The sequence below is a fragment of the Cherax quadricarinatus genome, chromosome 45 (assembly GCF_038502225.1).
Source record: "Cherax quadricarinatus isolate ZL_2023a chromosome 45, ASM3850222v1, whole genome shotgun sequence".
Classification (NCBI taxonomy): domain Eukaryota; kingdom Metazoa; phylum Arthropoda; class Malacostraca; order Decapoda; family Parastacidae; genus Cherax; species Cherax quadricarinatus.
In genome coordinates, this window is record NC_091336.1 from 1,979,619 (window position 1) to 2,003,210 (window position 23,592).

At 38.9% G+C, this 23,592-nt stretch overlaps 1 protein-coding gene across 1 annotated transcript in view; it reads left to right on the forward strand.

The window, feature by feature from the left end:
- The window catches only part of r (carbamoyl-phosphate synthetase 2, aspartate transcarbamylase, and dihydroorotase rudimentary), a 1,183,622-nt gene that overhangs the window by 1,021,650 nt on the left and 138,380 nt on the right, over positions 1–23,592 (forward strand). Inside the window, exons 39-40 of the mRNA XM_070094236.1 lie at positions 896–1,053; positions 1,229–1,348. Of these exons, the coding sequence (XP_069950337.1) occupies positions 896–1,053; positions 1,229–1,348 (278 nt within the window). The remainder of the gene's footprint in view (positions 1–895; positions 1,054–1,228; positions 1,349–23,592) is intronic.

Sequence of the window (23,592 nt, forward strand, 5' to 3'; positions counted from 1 at the left end):
GACGATGCACCATCCCCCCAATGAAAAGCAGGGGTGTCACTAGCACGTTAAGAGACCATACAATAAGTGTCAGGGGCCCGAGACTGTTCAACTGCCTCCCAGCACACATAAGGGGGATTACCAACAGACCCCTGGCAGTCTTCAAGCTGGCACTGGACAAGCACCTAAAGTCAGTTCCGGATCAGCCGGGCTGTGGCTCGTACGTTGGTTTGCATGCAGCCAGCAGCAACAGCCTGGTTGATCAGGCTCTGATCCACCAGGAGGCCTGGTCACAGACCGGGCCGCGGGGGCGTTGACCCCCGGAACTCTCTCCAGGTAAACTCCAGGTACTTTGTGTGATCATATGTCTGATACTTTGTGTGATAGTATGTCTGATACTTTGTGTGATAGTATGTGTGGTCCTTTGTGTGATAGTATGTGTGGTACTTTGTGTGATAGTAATTGTTGTACTTTGTGTGATAGTATGTCTGGTCCTTTGTGTGATAGTATGTGTGGTACTTTGTGTGATAGTATATGTGGTACTTTGTGTGATAGTATGTCTGATACTTTGTACTGCTATTTCATGTTAGAATTTAATCTTAGCTTAAGCTTGCCTGGAATGCCTTGCATAAATATGGTCTTTTCTATATAAGAAACATGTTTCAGATGTTTGTTACTGAAAAGTAAATGTTGTTTTATTGAAAAAGAAAACCCCAGGGTTCAAGACCAGTCTAGTCCACTGTGTGCCGAAAAGTTATTATTTGTCGGTGTTTTATAGCACAATTATATCACTTCACACATAAGTAGCTTAGATATTATCCTTGTGTACTATATATAATAAATAATTGTGTGATATTAAAAGCTGCCAAATATTTTCCTTTATTTCAACCAATTCAAATGTTCTAATTACGTACAGAGTTGTATAGTGAGATGCTAATGGAGCTAGGAGTTGGGGATTTTGGAGAAAGGAAAGAGCGACCAGCCTCCCGGCTGAAGGGAAGGGATACTTCGCCTGTCCGACCCCTGCCAGCCATCCCTTCAGGCCTTCCAGGAGTCACTTCACATGGGCTTCAAGTAAATATAATTCTCTTCAACCCATGCTACTTTCTTTCAATAAACCCACTGGGCAGTGTGGCCCAAAAGAAAAAGCAATAGTTTCTCCCATGCTATCTATTTAGCCATATTAGTTGTGAATAATTATCTATATTTGCTTAGTGAAAAAATAATTTATCTGAATATTTTTTTCCAGGGCGAACATTTTCTGAGTGTACAAGGCCTAAGCAAGGATCAACTTAACCATATCTTCAACTTGGCTCAAACATTCCGTGTGTGTATCAATAAGGAGCGACCTCTTGAACACATTCTAAAGGTATAATTTCACTAAAGTAATTTTTTTTTTTTGGGGGGGGGGGGGAAGGTACACTACAGGACAAAATACAGTGGTACCTCAAGTTACGAACTTAATTCATTCCAAAAGACTGTTCCAGTGCCGATACCAAATGAATTTGTTCGCATAAGGAATAATGTAAATTAGATTAGTCCATTTCAGACCTCCCAAAATACACTTACAAAAGCACTTGCAAAAATACACTTACATAATTGTTCGATACACAAATAACCCACACATAGACGAGAGGAGCTTACGACCTCTCATATGTGCGGGTTATTTGTGTATCGTTCCAGTCACAGTATTGTGCCTTTTTTTTTTTTGTTATTTATAATTGTTCGAGTTGAGAGCTGTTGGAAACTTGAGATACCACTGTATAAGAAAAGAGGAAATCCTCTCAAATAATTATAGTGTAGTGTATAATCTTCAGGTTGGTTATGGAACTAATTCCCCATTTAGTGATAAACAATGTCAGATTTTCACTAAATGAGATAGTTCTTTGTACTCTGTTATAATCAGTGATGAGTTCAGAGAAATTTTTCATTTTTTCAAAATTGGTAAAGACAGATTACTAAGTAAAGGAGAAGTTCTTGCTACACAGAATTGTTCCCAAATGGCTTCTTAGTTGCTAACTAAAGTTGCACTAGCAAGTGCTGCACTAATCAGGGGTTATCTTCAAACTTCTTTATTGTTCTGTCTTGTGATCTTCCATCTTTTTTGTTTAAAGTATTCATGTGAGAACATTCCAGGTTAATGGTTAAAATTTTATATTGATGTACTCCTGCATTAATTTCAATATATTTTCTATTTCATGCTCTTAAGACTGGAATGGCAAAGTTACTGGAGGTAAGACTTAATTTCCATGATAAACTATATACAGTATACTGTAATGAAGCCAGCATGTGACTAGCATCTTAAACAATGAGCTGTATTTTAATTAAATATTTGTGGAAATTTATGGAGTGACAAATAGAATTTACTCTTAGGTATTACACTTGTTATTTTGTGTGTGTTAGTGTTCTAGAGATCGTTCTTGAGATGGAATAGAGATGTAATAGAGAAGGGACACTGAAACATACCTTATCAAATCCATCCATATACATTTGCTCAATCTATTTTTTTATGCTACCCAAGCCATAGCTTTTGTAACCTTTCTTATTATGTACCAGCTGACTTTTCCACCACATGTATAACTACTACTACTACCTCTATTTGTACTACACCTCACTCAAAGCTTATATATACCCTGTGTGTCCGTGTACTGTTTGTAACGGCCCTATCAGCATCACCATACTGTATTAACTGTACTAACAGGACAGTAAATTTCACCATGGCCCTTAATCCTTTGCTGTTTCGGTCGTATATATACGTCTTACAAGCCACCGTGTTTGACGTTTATATACTCAAAAATTCTAGCGGCTTCAAATCAAGCAGGAGAAAGCTGGTAGGACCATATGTGAGAGAATGGGTCTGTGTGGTCAGTGTGCACCATATAAAAAGAAATCCTGCAGTACGCAGTACATAATGAGAAAAAAAACTCCGACCTTTTTTTGGGAAGATTAAAACGCTGACTTTGTGGTGTATTTTTGTACAGTATTTATGGTTGTATTCTCATTTTCTTGGTCTCATTTGATAGAATGGAAAACATATTACAGAAATAGAGGTGATTTTGATTGGTTTTACTATGAAAAGAACCTTGAAATGGAGCTCAAAATAGGGGAAATGCTTGATCTTTGCCGATGTTCAAAAGTAAACCAGTGATGTCATTGTCCAATAAGTGTCCAACTAGCCATTCTAAAATGCAGTCACGAATGGGTTGACATTATTTATACAATTATTACAGTATTGCAGTAGTCTGTATAACAGTAACTCTTATATTTTTTGTTTGAATAAAATTTCAAAATAGAAAGCAAGAGTAATATCAGAGGGGCCTGGAGACATGACTGATGAACAAAGAAAATGTTATTTTAGAGCCAGGAATGTCTGCATTGTTCATTCTGGACCCTATTTTGAAATTGGCATATTTTTTAATTTGCGTGAAATTGGCCAAATTGCAAATTTCTGACCACATTATTGGGTAGTTGAAATCGGTAAATGGGCAGTTTCTTGTACTCAGTCGATAGAACAAATGGAGTTCTAAAGAAATAGCTATGAGTTTGGTTGACTGGAACAATGGAATTAGTGGAAAATAGGGCTCAAAGTGGGTGAAATCGCTGATTCATAAATATCGCCGAGGTCGCTAGCTTCGCAAGAGCATAATTCCATAAGTTTTCCATGAAATTTCATTCTTTTAGTGTCATTACCATCAGGAAAAGATTCTATATCATTTCATTATAATTTTTTTTTTTTTTCGAAAATTTTTCGACACCAGGAGACACCTCAGGATTTGGGGTTTCAACAGTCAAGGGGTTTAGAGGAAGTCTGAGTCTTGCACTGAAGGTTTTGGCAAAAATGCAAGAAAAACTCTTACTTTTGACCAGAAAATCAAAGTAATTAAACAGTATTAGGATGATTACTTTACAAGATTAAGATTTATTTTTTGAAGTATCCCTGTCAGCAATTTTCTAAGGTTTGACTTGCGTCCATTTTGACTTATGACCGATTGTTCGGAACCAAGCTTGGTCGTAAGTAGGATGGTAGGTTTATTTTAGTGCTTGGAATGCCTGCATTGTTTATTCTGGACCCTATTTTGAATTTGGCAGCTCTTGAAATTTTTGTGAAATTGGCCAAATTACCGATTTCTCACTACTTTATTGGGTAGTTGAAATTGGAAAATAGGTGGTTCCTTGTACTCAATTGACAGAAAGAATAGTAGTGAAATAGCTATGAGTTTGGTAGACTGGAACAATGGAATGGGCCAGAAATAGGGTGTAAAGTGGGTGAAATCGCTGATGCGTAAATATCGCTGTTGGGTTGAGCGTATTCTAACTTAACCACTCTGTAATCCAGCACCCTACAGTTCCTGATGATGCCGAATTAGTGATGGTCAACCTGTATGGTGGAACCTTGGCTTATGAGTTTAATCCATTCCATGACCTTGCTTGTATCCCGATCTGCTCATATGCTGAGTCAATTTCCCTCATTTAAATTAATTGAAATGACATAAATCCCTTTCAGTGGAATTCCTGCTCTCAAGAGGCAGGAATATGATGATATCAACTCTGTGGCTTATTTATCTATCACAATTCATCTAATATGACATAAGAAACAATATAAATAACATAGAACCATGATATATACTCTAGAATGAATAAAATATGTCATTGTGTGACAAGTGGTGGAAGCCATTTCCTACCTCAAGCGGCCGCCTTGTTGTGAGGGAGACCTCCCGCCATACCCCAACACTCCTGACACTACCATCCCAGCTTACGTGTTCAGTTCCACTTCTCTGCTTCAAGTTAGCTGTGTTTGTGAATTGTGTTTTCATCTTTTAATTACCATATATTGTATCTGCCAAGCAATCATGACACCCAGTAGGCATGCCAGTGTTGCTGAATGACTTACTGACTTACTAACTGAATTACTGACTTGACTAACTAAATTACTGACTTGACTAACTGAATTATTGACTTGACTAACTGAATTACTGACTTGACTAACTGAATTACTGACTTGACTAACTGAATTACTGACTTGACTGACTTATGAACTTGACTGACTGACTTACTAACTTGACTGACTGACTTACTGACTGATTACTGGCTTACTTGTTTGACTGACTGACTTACTGACTTGACTGACTGACTTGACTGACTCAATGAGTTAACTCACTGGCTGACTGAATGAGTTAACTCACTGACTGAATGACTTGATTGACTTACTGACTTATTGAATGACTTTAAGTTAGACTGAGGACCCTGAAATAGTGTCTAAAGCAGCTGATGCCTTACCATCAGTTGTATAATGTACTGCAGGGTAAAATAGAACAGAAATCCATTACAGAATTTATGCACACTCAAGTACAACCATCAATTTCAGTACCAGAACCTCTACCATCCACCTCAGCCCAGTAGGGCCACAACATAACTCTCCACTCTCTTCATAATCATCCACAAACACCAGCACCTACAATTTAAGGTAAGAAATACTATTATTTCTGTTGCAGTTATAGTCTTAAGCAGTAAAAACAACATAATACATCGCGACAATGAACTACAATTATATACAGTGGTCCCTCGATAATCGTAGTTCTCAAAGTTCTCAAGAATCGTAGATTTTTAACACTTGCGGCAGCAACAGCAGCGACCTCCAAGCAGCGGCTGGCTGGCTGGCTGGCTGGCTGGCTGGCTGGCTGGCTGGCTGGCTGGCTGGCTGGCTGACTGACTGACTGACTGACTGCCTGACTGCCTGACTGCCTGACTGCCTGACTGCCTGACTGACTGCCTGACTGACTGCCTGACTGACTGCCTGACTGACTGCCTGACTGACTGCCTGACTGACTGCCTGACTGACTGACTGACTGCCTGACTGCCTGACTGCCTGACTGCCTGACTGCCTGACTGACTGCCTGACTGACTGCCTGACTGACTGCCTGACTGACTGCCTGACTGACTGCCTGACTGACTGCCTGACTGACTGCCTGACTGACTGCCTGACTGACTGCCTGACTGACTGCCTGACTGACTGCCTGACTGACTGCCTGACTGACTGCCTGACTGACTGACTGACTGACTGCCTGACTGACTGCCTGACTGCCTGACTGACTGACTGACTGACTGACTGACTGACTGACTGACTGACTGACTTGACCTGACCTGACCTGACCTGACCTGACCTGACCTGACCTGACCTGACCTGACCTGACCGACTGACCGACTGACCGACTGACCGACTGACCGACTGACCGACTGACCGACTGACCGACTGACCGACTGACCGACTGACCGACTGACCGACTGACCGACTGACCGACTGACCGACTGACCGACTGACCGACTGACCGACTGACCGACTGACTGACTGACTGACTGACTGACTGACTGACTTCTGCTTGCTGCTCCTTCATCACTGACACTTCCATCTGTGTTAGAGCATCACTTGGGAAGAGAAGAGTCCCAGATTTGCTGGGGAGTCAAATATTTCTTTCCGCTAGACATGCTGAAAAAGGAGGACTGAAATGGCATTCCCACAATGCACCACTGGCTCCCAGATTTTTTTTTATATGGTGCACACTGACCACAGAGACCCATTCTCTCACACGTGGGCCTACCAGCTTCCTCCTGCTTGATTTGAAGCCCCTAGAATTTATGCGTATAAATACGTCAGAAACAGTAGTGCATAAGACGTATTTATATGGCGTAAACAGTCAAAGGGTTAATTATAAATTAATCAAAATTTGTATAATACAAAGATATACGTATTTATATTCTAAAATGCTTTTGTGAAAAACAATGATTCAATTATATTCCTGTCAACAATGGATGAAAGGTTCAATGTGATTGTTTCAGTTATGATGTGGGAGTACATAGGCGAGTAAATGTATACTGAGTATTTAGCATTTAGTCTAGGGTGATTAAGTGGCTTTTGAGAAGTCTTAAATTGGTTTTCAGACTGGGTTACTTTAATATCTTCTGGTAATGAATTCCATATTTTGGGGCCCTTTATGTACATAGTTTTTACACAGTGTGATATGGACACGAGGTATGTCAAAAAGAGATCTGTGTCTTGTGTTGTGGTCATGTGTCCTGTTTAGGTTGGTGAGGAAAAGTTTGAGTAGGGGTTTTATATTTGTGTGTATTGTTCTGTGTATGTAGTAGGCACATGAATAAGTATGGATGTTCTTAATGGTAAGCAGATTCTGCTGGCAGGAGTGGGAATTTGTTATCATTCTTACTGCTGCCTTTTGCTGGGTTATTAGGGGTTTTAGGTGATTGGATGTTGTTGATCCCCATGCACAAATTCCATATGTAAGATAAGGGTATATGAGTGAATGGTACAGTGCCAGGAGAGCTGATTGTGGAACGTAGTACCTTATCTTTGATAGTATGCCTACAGTCTTGGAGATTTTCTTGGTGATTTGTTGTATGTGTGTCCGGAACTTAAGGTTACTGTCAAGGTGGATACTTAGGAATTTTCTCTGTGAGTCTTGTGACTGATGATCCATTTAGCATAATGTTAATTGGATCATTTGCAGCTTTGTTTCCAAACAAACCTCTGTATGTGTGCTCAAATTTTTAAATAAATAAAATAAATAAATAAATAAATAGGTTTTATCAGTGTTCAAGGTAAGTTTGTTGGTCATCATCCAGGCAGATATTTTCTGTAATTCAGCATTGACTGTGTTTGCTAGTATGACTGTGTTTGGGTGGGAAAATGTATATGTAGTGTCATCTGCAAATAATATGGGTTCGAATAGCTGTGATGCATTCGGTAGATCATTGATCTAGATGAGAAAGAGGAGTGGTCCAAGGAGGCTTCCTTGTGGGACTCCTACTGTGATTGGTTGGGTGGAAGAGTTTGCATCATTTGCATACACATATTGAGTTCTGTTACTAAGGTATGACTTCAGGTAGGTGAGGGAGTGGCCTCTGATACCATAGTGCATTAATTTGGAGTTCAGTAGTTCATGGTCGACTGCATCGAAAGCTTTATGTAAATCAATGAAAATGCCCATCGGGACTTTTCTTTTCAAGTGCGATATATATTAGTTCTAGCATGTGTATGATAGCATCATTTGTGCTTTTATTATTTCTGAATCCAAACGGACAAGGGTTTAATATGTTGTGTGAAACGAGGTAGGAATAGATCTGTCTATGAATTAATTTTTCAAAGATTTTAGAGAGCAGTGGTAAGTTAGATATTGGTCTATAGTTATTCAAGTCAGCTTGGTCACCTCCTTTGTAGATCGGAGTGACCCTCGCTATTTTGAGGATTGTTGGGAAGGTAGATGATTCAATGGATTTGTTAAAGAGCGTTGCAATAATTGGTGACAATACTTGAGAAGCTTTTTTGTACATAAAAGCAGGCAAGTTGTTTATGTCTCTTACCTTGTTTTTAAGGGTGTTTATGATGAGCATAACTTCAGTGGGGTTGGTTAGAGCTAGGAATAGCGTATTTGGGTAGGTTCCTATGAGGTAGTCTGATGGACGGGCGTATGTGCTTGGTATTTTGTTTGCTAGATTTTTTCCTGTGGTGGAGAAGAAAACATTAAGTTTGTTTGCTGTTTCGGTTGGAGCGAGTAGGGGTTCATCTGATTTTGTTAGTTTGATTGCTTTGTTTTTCGATAACTTTTTAGTTCTAAGAACTTCAGATAGAGTTTTCCAGGTTTTTTTTCATATCACCTTTGATGTTAAGTAATCTATTTTCATAATACAATTTTTTTGACCACCTTATCAGGCTGATAAGTGCTGGTGAGTAATTTCTTGACTGTTCTCTAGTTATTTGACCCATTCTGTACTGTTCTTCATATTTGTACTTTGTGTTAATAGATTTGAGGATGCTTGGTGTTAGCCAGGGATTATTCAGTCTCTTTGCTGTGATCTGTTTAGTTTTTCTGGGGCAATGTCTGTTGTAGAGGCATGGGCTTTTTTTAGAAAATTATTTATACATTCATTCATATCTGTATATGTTTCAAGCTCATTTTGCCAATTGATGTTATTCATAGCTGCTATAAAGTTGTTGACTGCTGTCTCGTTATGTAGTCTGAAGGTTACTTTAGTGATGTCTTGTGGTAGTTTGCCCAGATTAGTTATGAGAAAGGTTGGGTAGTGGTCTCTAGTGTTGTCCGTTATTATGCCTGATTTTAAAGGGGATATGGTGTTTGTCCAGATGTGGTCTATTAAGGAGATGCTTGTCTCGGAGATTCTTGTAGGTTTAGATATTGCTGGTAGCAACAGGCAGTTACTCATTGCGTTTGTGAATTTGGTTACTTGTGGGTCCTAGTCGTGTAGTATGTTTGTTGAAACCACCTGTTAGTAGTAGGTGGTCTTTATTCATGTGTGCATCAGTAATCATGTTTCCTAGTTTTTCACTAAAGTGGTAAATGTTTGACTGTGGTACTCTGTAGATGTTTATAACTGTGAGGGGTTTTTGCAGGTCTTTTGATTTAAATTTGGCTATGATAAATTGTCCATGTTCATCCCTTGTGCAAGATTTATTCAAATTCAAATTCAAAGTTTATTCTCTAAAAGGATTACAATGCTGAGTTTACAGAATTTGGTTATTGTGTGGTTTACATGTAGTAAAATACTAATTACAGAGGGGGCCACTAGAACACCTAGCATGGCTAGGCATTTCGGGCAGACAGGTTAATTCTTAACTTTAAAATATTACAAATTATGAGGTAAGTTGGTATTATGGCTAAGTGACTAAATACTAGTTTGTGAGTTTAGCAATGTGAATGCTTTTGTTTTGGCACAATACATAGTTTCAGTATTGGAGTATCACAGGCCAACTTATGACTAGTTAGGATTCATTATTTTAAGATTGAGATTGATATTTCTGTTTCTGTTGATACATTCGAGTTGATTTGAATAGTATATATCTGTTCCTCTCCCTTGCTGGTCTGTTCTACAGTTGTGTATGGCCATGTAGCCAGGAATGGTATAAAAGTCTGTAATATCAGGCTTAAGCCAGGTTTCTGTGAGTGTGATGATTGATATATTGGAATTAAGGAAACTGAGTAATGCTGTGAGGTCATCATAATGTTTGCTCAAGGATCTGACATTGTAGTTAAAGATGGTTATGTTATTGTTTGCACTGAGTAATGTCTTTGCTTGGTCTGCTGTGTAGTAATTACAGTTACTGGTTGATTCATGTAATTCATTTTGTAAAAAGTTTGCATCAGGACCTATGTCTGTAATCATAGGATGAGAGTAATTTTACAAAATAGATTTTCTGAGTAAAATGATATAAGATTTATATTGAATCTACAACTAGACTTATGACTAAGACACCGTGATTAATCTAAAACTTGTAAAAATTTGACAGAAAAAGGGATTGTTGCAGAATTGATAATTCAGTTATACACTGAAGTATCTAATAGTACCTTAATTATTTTAACAAGTGAGTTTATGAACTACAGTAGATATTTACAGTTAAAATAAAGGAGCTAATGGATACAATAGTAAAAGAATGTATTAAAAGTAAAATCAGTAGCGCCTGAGGTAGTCAATAGCACCTGGAGTATTTTAATGGCAAAATAGTGAACTTATTACACTTTAGCACCTGAGAATAGCACATTGATTATTTTAACAGTTGTGAATATATGAACTGAGGTAGTTATTTAAAGCTAAAATAATGGAGAAAATATATAAGGGACTAAATTAAGTAAAGGTAAACAGAGTTCAATGGACAGATAATCACTACCTGGAGTTTACCTGGAGAGAGTTCCGGGGGTCAACGCCCCCGCGGCCCGGTCTGTGACCAGGCCTCCTGGTGGATCAGAGCCTGATCAACCAGGCTGTTGCTGCTGGCTGCACGCAAACCAACGTACGAGCCACAGCCCGGCTGATCCGTAACTGACTTTAGGTGCTTGTCCAGTGCCAGCTTGAAGACTGCCAGGGGTCTGTTGGTAATCCCCCTTATGTGTGCTGGGAGGCAGTTGAACAGTCTCGGGCCCCTGACACTTATTGTATGGTCTCTTAACGTGCTAGTGACACCCCTGCTTTTCATTGGGGGGATGGTGCATCGTCTGCCAAGTCTTTTGCTTTTGTAGTGAGTGATTTTCGTGTGCAAGTTCGGTACTAGTCCCTCTAGGATTTTCCAGGTGTATATAATCATGTATCTCTCCCTCCTGCATTCCAGGGAATACAGGTTTAGGAACCTCAAGCGCTCCCAATAATTGAGGTGTTTTATCTCCGTTATGCGCGCCGTGAAAGTTCTCTGTACATTTTCTAGGTCAGCAATTTCACCTGCCTTGAAAGGTGCTATTAGTGTGCAGCAATATTCCAGCCTAGATAGAACAAGTGACCTGAAGAGTGTCATCATGGGCTTGGCCTCCCTAGTTTTGAAGGTTCTCATTATCCATCCTGTCATTTTTCTAGCAGATGCGATTGATACAATGTTATGGTCCTTGAAGGTGAGATCCTCCGACATGATCACTCCCAGGTCTTTGACGTTGGTGTTTTGCTCTATTTTGTGGCCAGAATTTGTTTTGTACTCTGATGAAGATTTAATTTCCTCATGTTTACCATATCTGAGTAATTGAAATTTCTCATCGTTGAACTTCATATTGTTTTCTGCAGCCCACTGAAAGATTTGGTTGATGTCTGCCTGGAGCTTTGCAGTGTCTGCAATGGAAGACACTGTCATGCAGATTCGGGTGTCATCTGCAAAGGAAGACACGGTGCTGTGGCTGACATCCTTGTCTGTCGGATATGAGGATGAGGAACAAGATGGGAGCGAGTACTGTGCCTTGTGGAACAGAGCTTTTCACTGTAGCTACTCTGTTGACGACTACTCTCTGTGTTCTGTTAGTGAGGAAATTATAGATCCATCAACCGACTTTTCCTGTTATTCCTTTAGCACGCATTTTGTGCGCTATTACGCCATGGTCACACTTGTCGAAGGCTTTTGCAAAGTCTGTATATATTACATCTGCATTCTTTTTGTCTTCTAGTGCATTTAGGACCTTGTCGTAGTGATCCAATAGTTGAGACAGACAGGAGCGACCTGTTCTAAACCCATGTTGCCCTGGGTTGTGTAACTGATGGGTTTCTAGATGGGTGGTGATCTTGCTTCTTAGGACCCTTTCAAAGATTTTTATGATATGGGATGTTAGTGCTATTGGTCTGTAGTTCTTTGCTGTTGCTTTACTGCCCCCTTTGTGGAGTGGGGCTATGTCTGTTGTTTTTAGTAACTGTGGGACGACCCCCGTGTCCATGCTCCCTCTCCATAGGATGGAAAAGGCTCGTGATAGGGGCTTCTTGCAGTTCTTGATGAACACAGAGTTCCATGAGTCTGGCCCTGGGGCAGAGTGCATGGGCATGTCATTTATCGCCTGTTCGAAGTCATTTGGCGTCAGGATAACATCGGATAGGCTTGTGTTAATCAAATTTTGTGGCTCTCTCATAAAAAATTCATTTTGATCTTCGACTCTCAGTCTGGTTAGCGGCTTGCTAAAAACTGAGTCATATTGGGACTTGAGTAGCTCACTCATTTCCTTGCTGTCATCTGTGTAGGACCCATCTTGTTTAAGTAGGGGCCCAATACTGGACGTTGTTCTCGATTTTGATTTGGCATAGGAGAAGAAATACTTTGGGTTTCTTTCGATTTCATTTATGGCTTTTAGTTCTTCCCGCGATTCCTGACTCCTAAAGGATTCTTTTAGCTTAAGTTCGATGCTTGCTATTTCTCTGACCAGTGTCTCCCTACGCATTTCAGATATATTGACCTCTTTTAGCCGCTGTTATTCTTTTCCGTCGCCTGTAAAGGGAGCGCCTGTCTCTTTCTGTTTTACATCTACTCCTCCTTTTTCTTAGAGGAATAAGCCTTGTGCATACATCGAGTGCCACCAAGTTAATCTGTTCTAGGCATAAGTTGGGGTCTGTGTTGCTTAGTATATCTTCCCAGCTTATATCGGTTAGGACTTGGTTTACTTGGTCCCACTTTGTTTTTGTTATTGAAGTTGAATTTGGTGAATGCTCCCTCGTGACTAATCTCATTATGTCGGTCTGGGGCTCCGCGCATACATGACTGAACCTCAATTATGTTGTGATCTGAGTATATTGTTTTTGATATGGTGACATTTCTTATCAGATCATCATTGTTAGTGAAGATGAGGTCTAGTGTATTCTCCAGTCTAGTAGGCTCTATTATTTGCTGGTTTAAATTGAATTTTGTGCAGAGATTTAAAAGCTCGTGTGAGTGTGAGTTTTCATCAGAGCTGCCTCCTGGTGTTATTACTGCAACAATATTATTTGCTATATTCCTCCATTTTAGGTGCCTTAAGTTGAAATCCCCCAGGAGCAAGATGTTGGGTGCAGGAGCTGGAAGGTTTTCCAGACAGTGGTCAATTTTTAACAGCTGTTCCTGGAATTGCTGGGATGTTGCATCCGGAGGCTTGTAGACTACCACAATGACTAGGTTTTGGTTCTCGACTTTTACTGCTAAAACTTCCACTACATCATTTGAGGCATTTAGCAGTTCTGTGCAAACAAGTGACTCTGCAATGTACAGGCCAACCCTCCCCCTCCCCCTTTTGCCTGTTCACTCTGTCACATCTCTATAGGTTGTAACCTGGGATCCATATTTCGTTGTCCAAGTGATCCTTTATGTGGGTCTCAGTGAAAGCCGCGAACATTGCCTTTGCCTCTGCAAGCAGTCCACGGATGAAAGGTATTTTGTTGTTTGTTGCTGGCTTTAGACCCTGTATATTTGCAAAGAAGAATGTTATCGGACTGGTGGTATTGTTGGTACTGGGGGGGGATTTTTTTTCCGGCATTAGTATCTGTATCTGTTGGTTTGGAGTGGAGGCCATCGACTGTGGTTCCACTCCAGGAATGACTGGATTTGGTGTACGATTTCTGCCATTTTCTGCCAGTTTTTTTTCCTTCCTGGCATTAAAAAACCTCTCCCTCATGAGTGGCTGTGGCTACCCAGGTTGTCCCATGGCCTGGATGTTTTGTATCTTTTTGTCCCCTTTAGATGGTATGCCTGGCAATTTAGGTTATAGCACAGTCTTTCCTGTACTGAAGAGGTACACAGTTCAGGGTGAAAAAGCTTACAGGAAGGGAGTTTGCATTTTCCTGTTGTCATATGGGCATGGCATTTTCTAGGGTGGTCATAGTTGCACGTCCCATCTGTTTTTCCAGATTTCCCATGCCAGCAGATACCGAGTGCATAGTATGTGCACAGGCTTGGTTTCCGTTTGCCTTGGGTTTCTGTGGCTGTATTCCCTGTTGGTACATGTTTCCCTGTCTTACTTCTATCCTCCCTAGCACCAACAATGGAGCTCCCACCAGTTGTTTTTGGTAATATATCCTCACTATTGCTAGTGGAGTCCTCGTTTGCTATTTCCTGCGGTATTTCTAGTTTGCAATATTGGTTTTATCTTATCTTTGACTACACTTGTTTCCCTACTATGGCTCCTGTCCCCTATGAGGTCATTTATATGTATTCCTTCCTGCGTATAATTCCTGACTACCTGGACAAAATCTCCAGCTTCACCATTACTGTCTCCCAGGACAGCATCTCCAGCTTCCCCATTACTGTCTCCCAGGACAGCATCTCCAGCTTCACCATTACTGTCTCCCAGGACAGCACCTCCAACTTCACCATTACTGTCTCCCAGGACAGCACCTCCAGCTTCACCATTACTGTCTCCCAGGACAGCACTATCAGCCCCCCATTTACTGACTACCAGGACATCATCTCCAGCCTTACAGTTTCTGACTACATGGCCAGTATCAAGGGCAGTACCATTCAGCCCCGACTTTTTATGTTCCCATCTGTTGTAGAAAGCTTCCAGGTTTTCTATGAAAGCAGCTTTGATGTTGACCTCTTTTAATACCCTTGTGATTTTAGTCCACAGATTTATCTCATTTGGGCATACCCAAGAACACTTCCCTGTTTTAATACTGCTTGTAGCTAGTTCTTGGATATCTGCACAAGGGGCATGACACCAATTTCCACAAAAATGACAATTTATGCATGTGGAAGCCCGTTTGTTTGACTGACCACAGACTACACACAGCTTCATAATGATTTGAATGGTTGATTTATTGCAATTTTACTAGCAACCTCTTGAATATTCTATTAATAACCTGCTAGGTAGTGCACAACGAAACTGTTTGAAACCAGTCCAGGGTTCGGACCAGTCAAGGGTTCGGACCAGTCAAGTGTTCGGACCAGTCTATCTGATCTGATCAGTGGGTCACTTATTTAAACCATACTGGTTGGTGATTTGAGCTAACACATGAAGGATCTACTGGAAATTATCTACCCGAGTAATATGTGATTTGATTGATACAAAAGTATAACTTGCGTGTTGAAGAGCCGGTGACTGCTGGCAACTCCTACAGTGACGAACGGTCGACCTCCACCCTTGTTTATCAATCGCTGTATCTAGCTTTTCTATTTTTTTTTTTTTGTAGTCTCCACCACAATAAATGCTATATTATTACTATAGTTGACTGGTGCAAATTTTGGAGGAAGGATGCTTTTTCTGGAGTAATAATTGCTTCTCGTTGTGTATATTGCGACCGCTGGTAACTACAGGTTATATGAAATTCACAGTATATGTCTGGTATTTCAAGAAAAAAGAAACTAATGAAAGTCACTCCACTCCACTAAGTACCATTATAATACTGGTTAGTTGCTACTACAACACTGTATTCTGCATTAGTTTAGAAATGGTATAAATAATATCAGCACACTTGTGAAAGAACATTAGACTCGCCAGTTGACGTGTATTGGACGCTTGGCATGATTTGTTTACTTTTGAACTTTGGCAAAAATCAAACATTTCTGCTACTTTGAGCTCAATATCAAGGTACTTTTCATTGTGAAACCAATCAATAGCATCTCAATTTCTGTAATATGTCTTCCATTCTATAAAATGAGACCAGGAAAACTAGAATACAACCATAAATACCATATGAAATACATTGCAAAATCGCTGTTTTAAACCAATAACACGGTCGGAGTTTTTTTTTCTCATGCACTGTGTGCTGCAGGATTTTTTTTATACTGTGCACACTGACCACATAGATCCATTCTTTCATATGTAGGCCTACCAGCTTTCTCTTGCTAGATTTGAAGGTGCTAGAATTTATGCGTACTAGTATGGCACCAACCCTGGCATGCAAGCCATACTAGTACAGCACCAACCCTGAAAGGGTTAACCCTTTGACTCTTTCAGTCATATAAATATATGTCTTACGAGCCAGTGTTTCGGACGTATTAATACGCATAAATTCTAGCGGCTTCAAATCAAGCAGGAGAACGCTGGTAGGCTCACATGTGAGAGAATGGGCCTGTGTGGTTAGTGTGCACCATATGAAAAAATCCTGCAGCACACAGTGCATAATGAGAGAAAAAAAACTGACCATTTTCTATTTTTTTTTTTTTTAAATTAAAATGCCGACTTTGTGGTCTATTTTTGTATAGTATTTATGGTTGTATTCTCGTTTTCCTGGTCTCATTTGATAGAATGGAAACCATTTTATAGAAATAGATGTGGTTTTGATTGGTTTTACTATGAAAAGAACGTTGAAATAGAGCTCAAATTAGGGTAAATGTTTGATTTTTGCCGATGTTCAAAAGTAAACAAATGATGTCGTTTTCCAATAAATGTCCAAGTACCCATTCTAATATGCAGTCATGAATGGGTTGACATTATTTATACAATTATTACAATATCGCAGTAGTCTGCATAACAGTAAATCTTCTATTTTTTGTTTGAATAAAAATTCAAAACAGAAAGCAAGAGTAATATCAGAGGGGCCTGGAGACATGGCTGATGAACAAAGAAAATGTTATTTTAGAGCCAGGAATGTCTGCATTGTTCATTAAGGACCCTATTTCGAAATTGTCATATTTTTTTAATTTTCGTGAAATTGGCCAAATTGCAAATTTCTGACCATGTTATTGGGTACTTGAAATTGATAAATGGGCAGTTTCTTGTACTCAATCGATAGAAAAAAATGGAGTTCTAAAGAAATAGCTATGAGTTTGGTTGACTGGAACAATGGAATTAGCTGAAAATAGGGCTCAAAGTGGACAAAATTGCCATTTTGTAAGTATCGCCGAGTTCATAAATATCGTCGAGGTTGCTAACTTTGTGAGAGCATAATTCCATCAGTTTTCCATAAAATTTCGTTCTTTTGGTGTCATTACAATCGGGAAAAGATTTTCTATCATTTCATAAGAAAATTTTTTTTTTTTTCTTGCAAATTTTGCGACACCAGGAGACACCTCAGGATTTGGGGTTGTGGCAGTCAAGGGGTTAAAACCATCACCTGGTAATCTCCTAGCTAGTTGAACAATTTCCTGAACCTGACTCTCAAGCAAGGGAAAACCAATGAAAGAATTAACTACAGAAGGCCATAATTTTCCCCAGCTTGCATGTAATGTTGATTGGGGCACTTCATTCCATGCACTTCTAGCTTAGCTGAGAGCATCTGCAATGTTAAATTTATTCCTGAAGCTTGGTACTGCCAAGTTGGAATCAGAGTCCATTGATGCAACTAGTTTTTTCATAACTTTTTTTGTATAGTTACGCTTGAATGACTTAATAACTTGAATGACTTAATAACTCCCCGATCCAGTTGTTGAATTAGAGATGATGTATTTGGAGGTAAAAATACAACTTTTATGTGTGGGGTCACATCCAGCAAAGCTTGTGGATGAGTACGGGAATTATCAAGAATGAAGAGAGCCTTGAATGCAAGGTTCTTGCTGTGCAGGTAAAACTTGACTTCAGGAATAAAATGATGCTTAAATCAGTCAATAAATATTTCCTCCATCATCCATGCTGAGTGGTTTGACCTCCAAATTACTGGTAAGGTGTTTTTATCTACACCTTTCAGAAAATGAGGATTCTTAGAGTGGTAAATAACCATGGGCTTACACTTGAAATCACCTGATGCATTACTGCAAAGGAGCAAGGTGAAGTGATCCTTTGCTGCCTTGAAGCCCAGTGCACTGTTCTCTTGCCGAGTGATATAAGTTCATCCATATTGGCATTTTCTTCCAAAAAAACAATTGTCTCATCAGCATTAAACACTTGATGTGGCTCATAGCCACCCTCAGAAATAATTTCCTGCAATTCAGCAGGAAAATTACTTGGTGCTGTATGATCAGCTGAAGCACTTTCACCAGAAAACTTAATATTCAGTAACTCATTATGCAACTTAAAGTTTTGGAACCAGCCTGTGCTAAACATCACTCGTTTTCAGGCCTTCCTTATCACACACTGCTTTAAACAACTGTAAGGCCTTTTCCATAGTTAGGTTGAAATTAAGTGGTGCATCTTTCTTTGTCTTTTTGTTCGATCCACTCGAGCAACAAGTTTTCTGTTTTATTTACTCGTGACCTACGTGTCATTCTTTTCATGATATGACATCTTGGGTTATTCATTACACAAGCTTGTATATTCACCTCATTCTTTCTAATTGTATGAACTAATGCTTCATTAAGGCCATAGGCCCTCACTATATCCACCACACGTGAGCCACTCTTAAGCTTGTCTAATATCTTGATTTTCTTCGTAATTCCTAGACTTACACGTTTCAACCTTTTTTTGCTACTTTCAGCAACACACTTATGCCTACTAGGTGCCATGATTGCTTGGCAGATTTAAGATATGGCAATTAACCCTTTCAGGGTTGGTGCCGTACTAGTATGCATAAATTCTAGCGCCTTCAAATCTTACGAGAGAAAGCTGGTAGGCCTACATATGAAAGAATGGGTCTATGTGGTCAGTGTGCGCAGTACAAAAAAAAAATCCTGCAGCACACAGTGCATAATGAGAAAAAAACTCCGACTGTGTTTTTGGTTTAAAACAGCGACTTTGTAGTGTATTTTCATATGCTATTTATGGTTGTATTCTAGCTTTCCTCATCTCATTTTATAGAATGGAAGATAAATTACGGAAATTGAGATGATTTTGATTGGTCTCACAATGAAAAGTACCTTGATATTGAGCTCAAATTAGCAGAAATATTCAATTTTTGTCAAAGTTCAAAAGTAAACAAATCAAGTCATGCGTCCAATACACGTCAACTGATGAGAAAAATATTCTTTCACAAGTGCGCTGATATTATTTATACCATTTCAACACCATTTCTACACTAATGCAGTAGTCTGCATAATAGTAAATCTTCTGTTTTTTGTGAGAATAGAAATTCAAAGTGGAAAGCAAAAGAAATGTAACAGAGACCTGGGGACATGACTGATGAACAGAGGAAATGTTATTCTAGTCCCAGGAATGTCTGTCTTGTTTATTCTGAACCCTATTTGGAAATTGGCATCTTTTGAAATTTGTGTGAAATTGGCAAATTTGCCAATTTTGGACCACTTTATTGGATAATTGAAATTGGTAAATGGGTGGTTTCTTGTACTCATTCGATAGAAAAAATGGTGTTCTAGCAAAATAGTTATGAATTTTGTAGATTGGTACATTGGAATTGACTGAAAATAGGGCTCAAAGTGGGCGAAATCGCTGATGCGTAAACATCCTCGAGACCGCTAAATTCGCGAGAGCATAATTCTGTAAGTTTTCCATCAAATTTCATACTTTTGGTGTCATTATTATCAGGAAAAAATTCGCTATCATTTCATAAGAAAAAATAATTACCTTTTTTTTTTTTTTTTTTTTTTTTTTTTTTTTTTTTTTTTAAATTTCCTGACCCTGAGAACAAGTTTAGGAGAGGGCCTGCCGACCCTGAAAGGGTTAAAATAAGTATCTGAACAAACACAGCGAGCTCCCAGAAGATCGTCTTACATGCGTATGAGCCAAACTGAAGGCTGTGAGGGTGGGTGTGGGTGGCTCAGAATGGTGGGGTTGGCAGTAAGCCTCCCCCATTGACTCAGTGGTGTAGTCCACAGCCAATCCCACTGGCGACCACAGGGTCAAAATTTTTTTCCCTCTTGCAAACTGAACCACGTTAAATTAATTTTACGAAGTGTTAAATAATATTGTGCTGCAGTTTTTCAATTGTCCTATACCCGAATCGTGCCAAATAAACTTGTGATAAATGATGGTCTACTGTATATGTAATGTATTGTGAAGTATATTTATTTATTTATTTATTTATTTCCAATTTGTGCACACATACAGAGGTACAGAAAAAATACAGATAAGAGCAGTATGCCAAAGCCACTTATACTATGCATAGCATTACGGGCTGGCTTAAAATTAACTTAAGATTAACTAAGCAATGATTATTATTATTATTATAATCAAAAAGAAGCGCTAAGCCACAAGGACTATACAGCGCTGCTACTAAGCAATGATGAAATCAGTGATAAAACATTAATGTAAACAGATAACTATAAAGCACAAGTGAGTATTACAAAGACAGGTCATATGGTTGCATTCAGTTAGGTAGTGATTCTGTTAGGTAGTGTATTTATATGTAATATACTGCGTAGGATATATAATGTGTAGTACAGTAGGGCCCCAATTATATGGCAGGTTAGGTTCCAGGCTACTGCCGTAAAACAAAAATCACCGTAAAGTGGAATACCCTTCTTTTTCACCCTTATAAATGCATACAAATACAGTGGACCCTCGACTAATGATCAGCTCCCAACTCTACCAGTTATGAGAGTGTATTTTTGTAAGTGCTTATGTACGTGAATTTTTGGGGGTCTAAAACGGACTAATCTATTTCACAATATTCCTTATGGGAACAAATTCGGTCGGTAACGGCACCCGAGCAGACGTCTGAAATGAAATAATATTGTTAGTCAAGGGTCCACTGTACTAGATAACAAGTTTACACTAACATATATTAAGTTAGCAATAGAACTAGGCATCAAAAAACAATAAAAAAGTACAATACACACATTGTGGACTCATTACTTACCTTAAAATATTTGTAGTCTTAATCTAGGGTGAGACAAGTAGTATTTATTGTAAGAAATCAAGTGTGGTATGTATGGTAATCAGCCGGGCTACCATACCAGGCCACCCCATGTATACATAATATTCTATTACATTTGAGCATCCCAGAGCAATAAAATACATATACAGTTCACTCATTACTTACCTTGAAATACAGTGGACTCTCGACCAACGATATTAATCCGTTACTGAGAGCTCATCGTTAGTCGAAATTATCGTTAGTCGAGTTAATTTTCTCCACAAAAAAATAATGGAAATCAAATTAATCCATTCCTGACACCCCAAAGTATTGAAAAAAAAATTTCCACATGAAATATTAATTTTAATACACACAAACTGAAGAAGACATGTACAATTACATGACACTTACCTTTATTGAAGATCTGGTGATGATTGTTGGGATGGGAGGAGGGGAGAGTGTGGATGGTGTTAGTGTTTAGAAGGGGAATCCCCTTCCATTAGGACTTGAGGTGTCAAGTCCTTTTCTGGGGTTACTTCCCTTCTTTTAATGCCACTAGGACCAGCTTGAGAGTCACTGGACCTCTGTCACACAACATATCTGTCCATAGAGGCCTGTACCTCCCGTTCCTTTATGACATTCCTAAAGTGTTTCACAACATTGTCAGTGTACAGGTTGCCAACATGGCTTGCAGTAGATGTGTCAGGGTGATTTTCATCAAAAAAGGTTTGCACTTTAAGCCACATTGCACACACAGAAAAAGTCCCTCCTGTTTGCCCTCCACAGCACACAAATTAGCCTTGAGGACATTGTTTTTCCTGAGCACTGGGAGTTCCAGAGTGATACACCAATAAAGGCTTCACTTTGCAATCACCACTAGCATTAGCACACATCAACAGAGTAAGCCTGTCTTTCATAGGCTTATGTCCTGGGAGTGCCTTTTCCTCCTGAGTAATGTAGGTCCTGCTTGGCATTTTCTTCCAAAATAGGCCTGTTTCATCACAATTAAACACTTGTTCAGGTTTCAATTCTTCACTGTCTATATACTCCTTGAATTCCTACACATATTTTTCAGCTGCTTTTTGGTCCTAACTGGCAGCGTCACCATGCCTTATCACACTATGTATGCCACTACGATTCTTAAATCTCTCAAACCAACCTTTGCTGGCCTTAAATTCACTCACATCACCACTAGTTGCAGGCATTTTTCTAATTAAATCATCATGCAACTTCCTAGCCTTGTCACGTATAATCGCTTGAGAGATGCTATCTCCTGCTATCTGTTTTTCATTTATCCACACAAATAACAGTCTCTCAACATCTTCTATCACTTGCAATCTCAGTTTCAAAAACATAGTTGCACCTTTGGTAAGAACAGCTTCCTTGATTGCCATTTTCTTGGCCACAATAGTAACGATGGTTTACTGGGATTTTGTGTACAACGTGGCCAGCTCGGAGACACGCACTCCACTTTCATACTTAGCAATGATCTCTCTTCATATCCATAGTAATTCTCACCCTTTTTGCTGTAGGGTTGGCACTAGAAGCTTTCTTGGGACCCATGGTGACTTATTTTGCAGGTGCAATCACTAAAAACGCTGTGATAATATGAAATGTTCCAATTGTATGTTTGGATGGGACCGCGGTAGCTGGCTGGCTTGTAAACACTGGCACCCACGGGACAAGTGAGGCGCACTCAGGCCACAAGTGGATGCGTCTTGAACAGAATGAATTGTGTTGGTCGAGTTTTTTAGCACTAGTCGAGGCAAAATTTTTGCATTAAAATGTATCGCTAGTCGGATTTAATGTTAAACGATGCCATCATTGGTCGAGGGTCCACTGTGTTTGTAGTCTTAATCTAGGGTGAGATGAGTAGTATTTATTGTAAGAAATCAAGTGTGGTATGTATAATGACACAATACACCAATGCTTCACATGGGATGGGAAAATTCTAGTTAGGAAAACAAATGTAGGTCAACTGTACACAATCACAAACAAGAATGATCTATCATGATTTCTCAGGGATATTAGTCTTACAGAGAATAACTAAACAATGTCCAACCTAAAAGCCTATGTGTAGTATATGTTTTGCTCCATTATTGTTCAAATTTCACAGTACAATCTCTTAGTAATCAAGAATCAACTACCTCAGTAATGTGATCTTACTAGTAAGCATAAGTCACCTTATGTTATATAATTTTCTTAATTACTATTGTTTGCTTAAATATTTGCTTAATTAATACTTTCTCTGTCCATATTACTACCTCATATTTCTTTAAATACTATTAATTGCTATTACTTACCAAATTTATTATCAAATACCATTTTTACTATCAGTACAATTTACTCTCAACATTTTTGGCATTACTTGTTTACTTGTCTAATTACCATAACCTGTTTTAATACCACATTTACTATCTTAGAGTAGTTCCTTACTCTTAAATACCTTGTACTGCCAATTAAGCTCTAGTATAACTACCAGTGCAATATTGAATCCAAATAACTGTCCTTAAAATTTAGTACTTGAAATAAACATTTCTTTTTCATTTTACTTTTATTAATTAATATTTCTTGTAATCATTATTACTTAGTAAAATTTTATTAAACACCATATTTACTACCAGTCAATTTTACTTTTGTAAATTAATCATTATTTTATACTTTTCTTAACCTTGTGTTGCCAAATTTTCAAGTTTGTATATTCACCTCCAACCTTAATATTATCCTTTGTACCTGTCTACCTGTGTACCTGTGTAC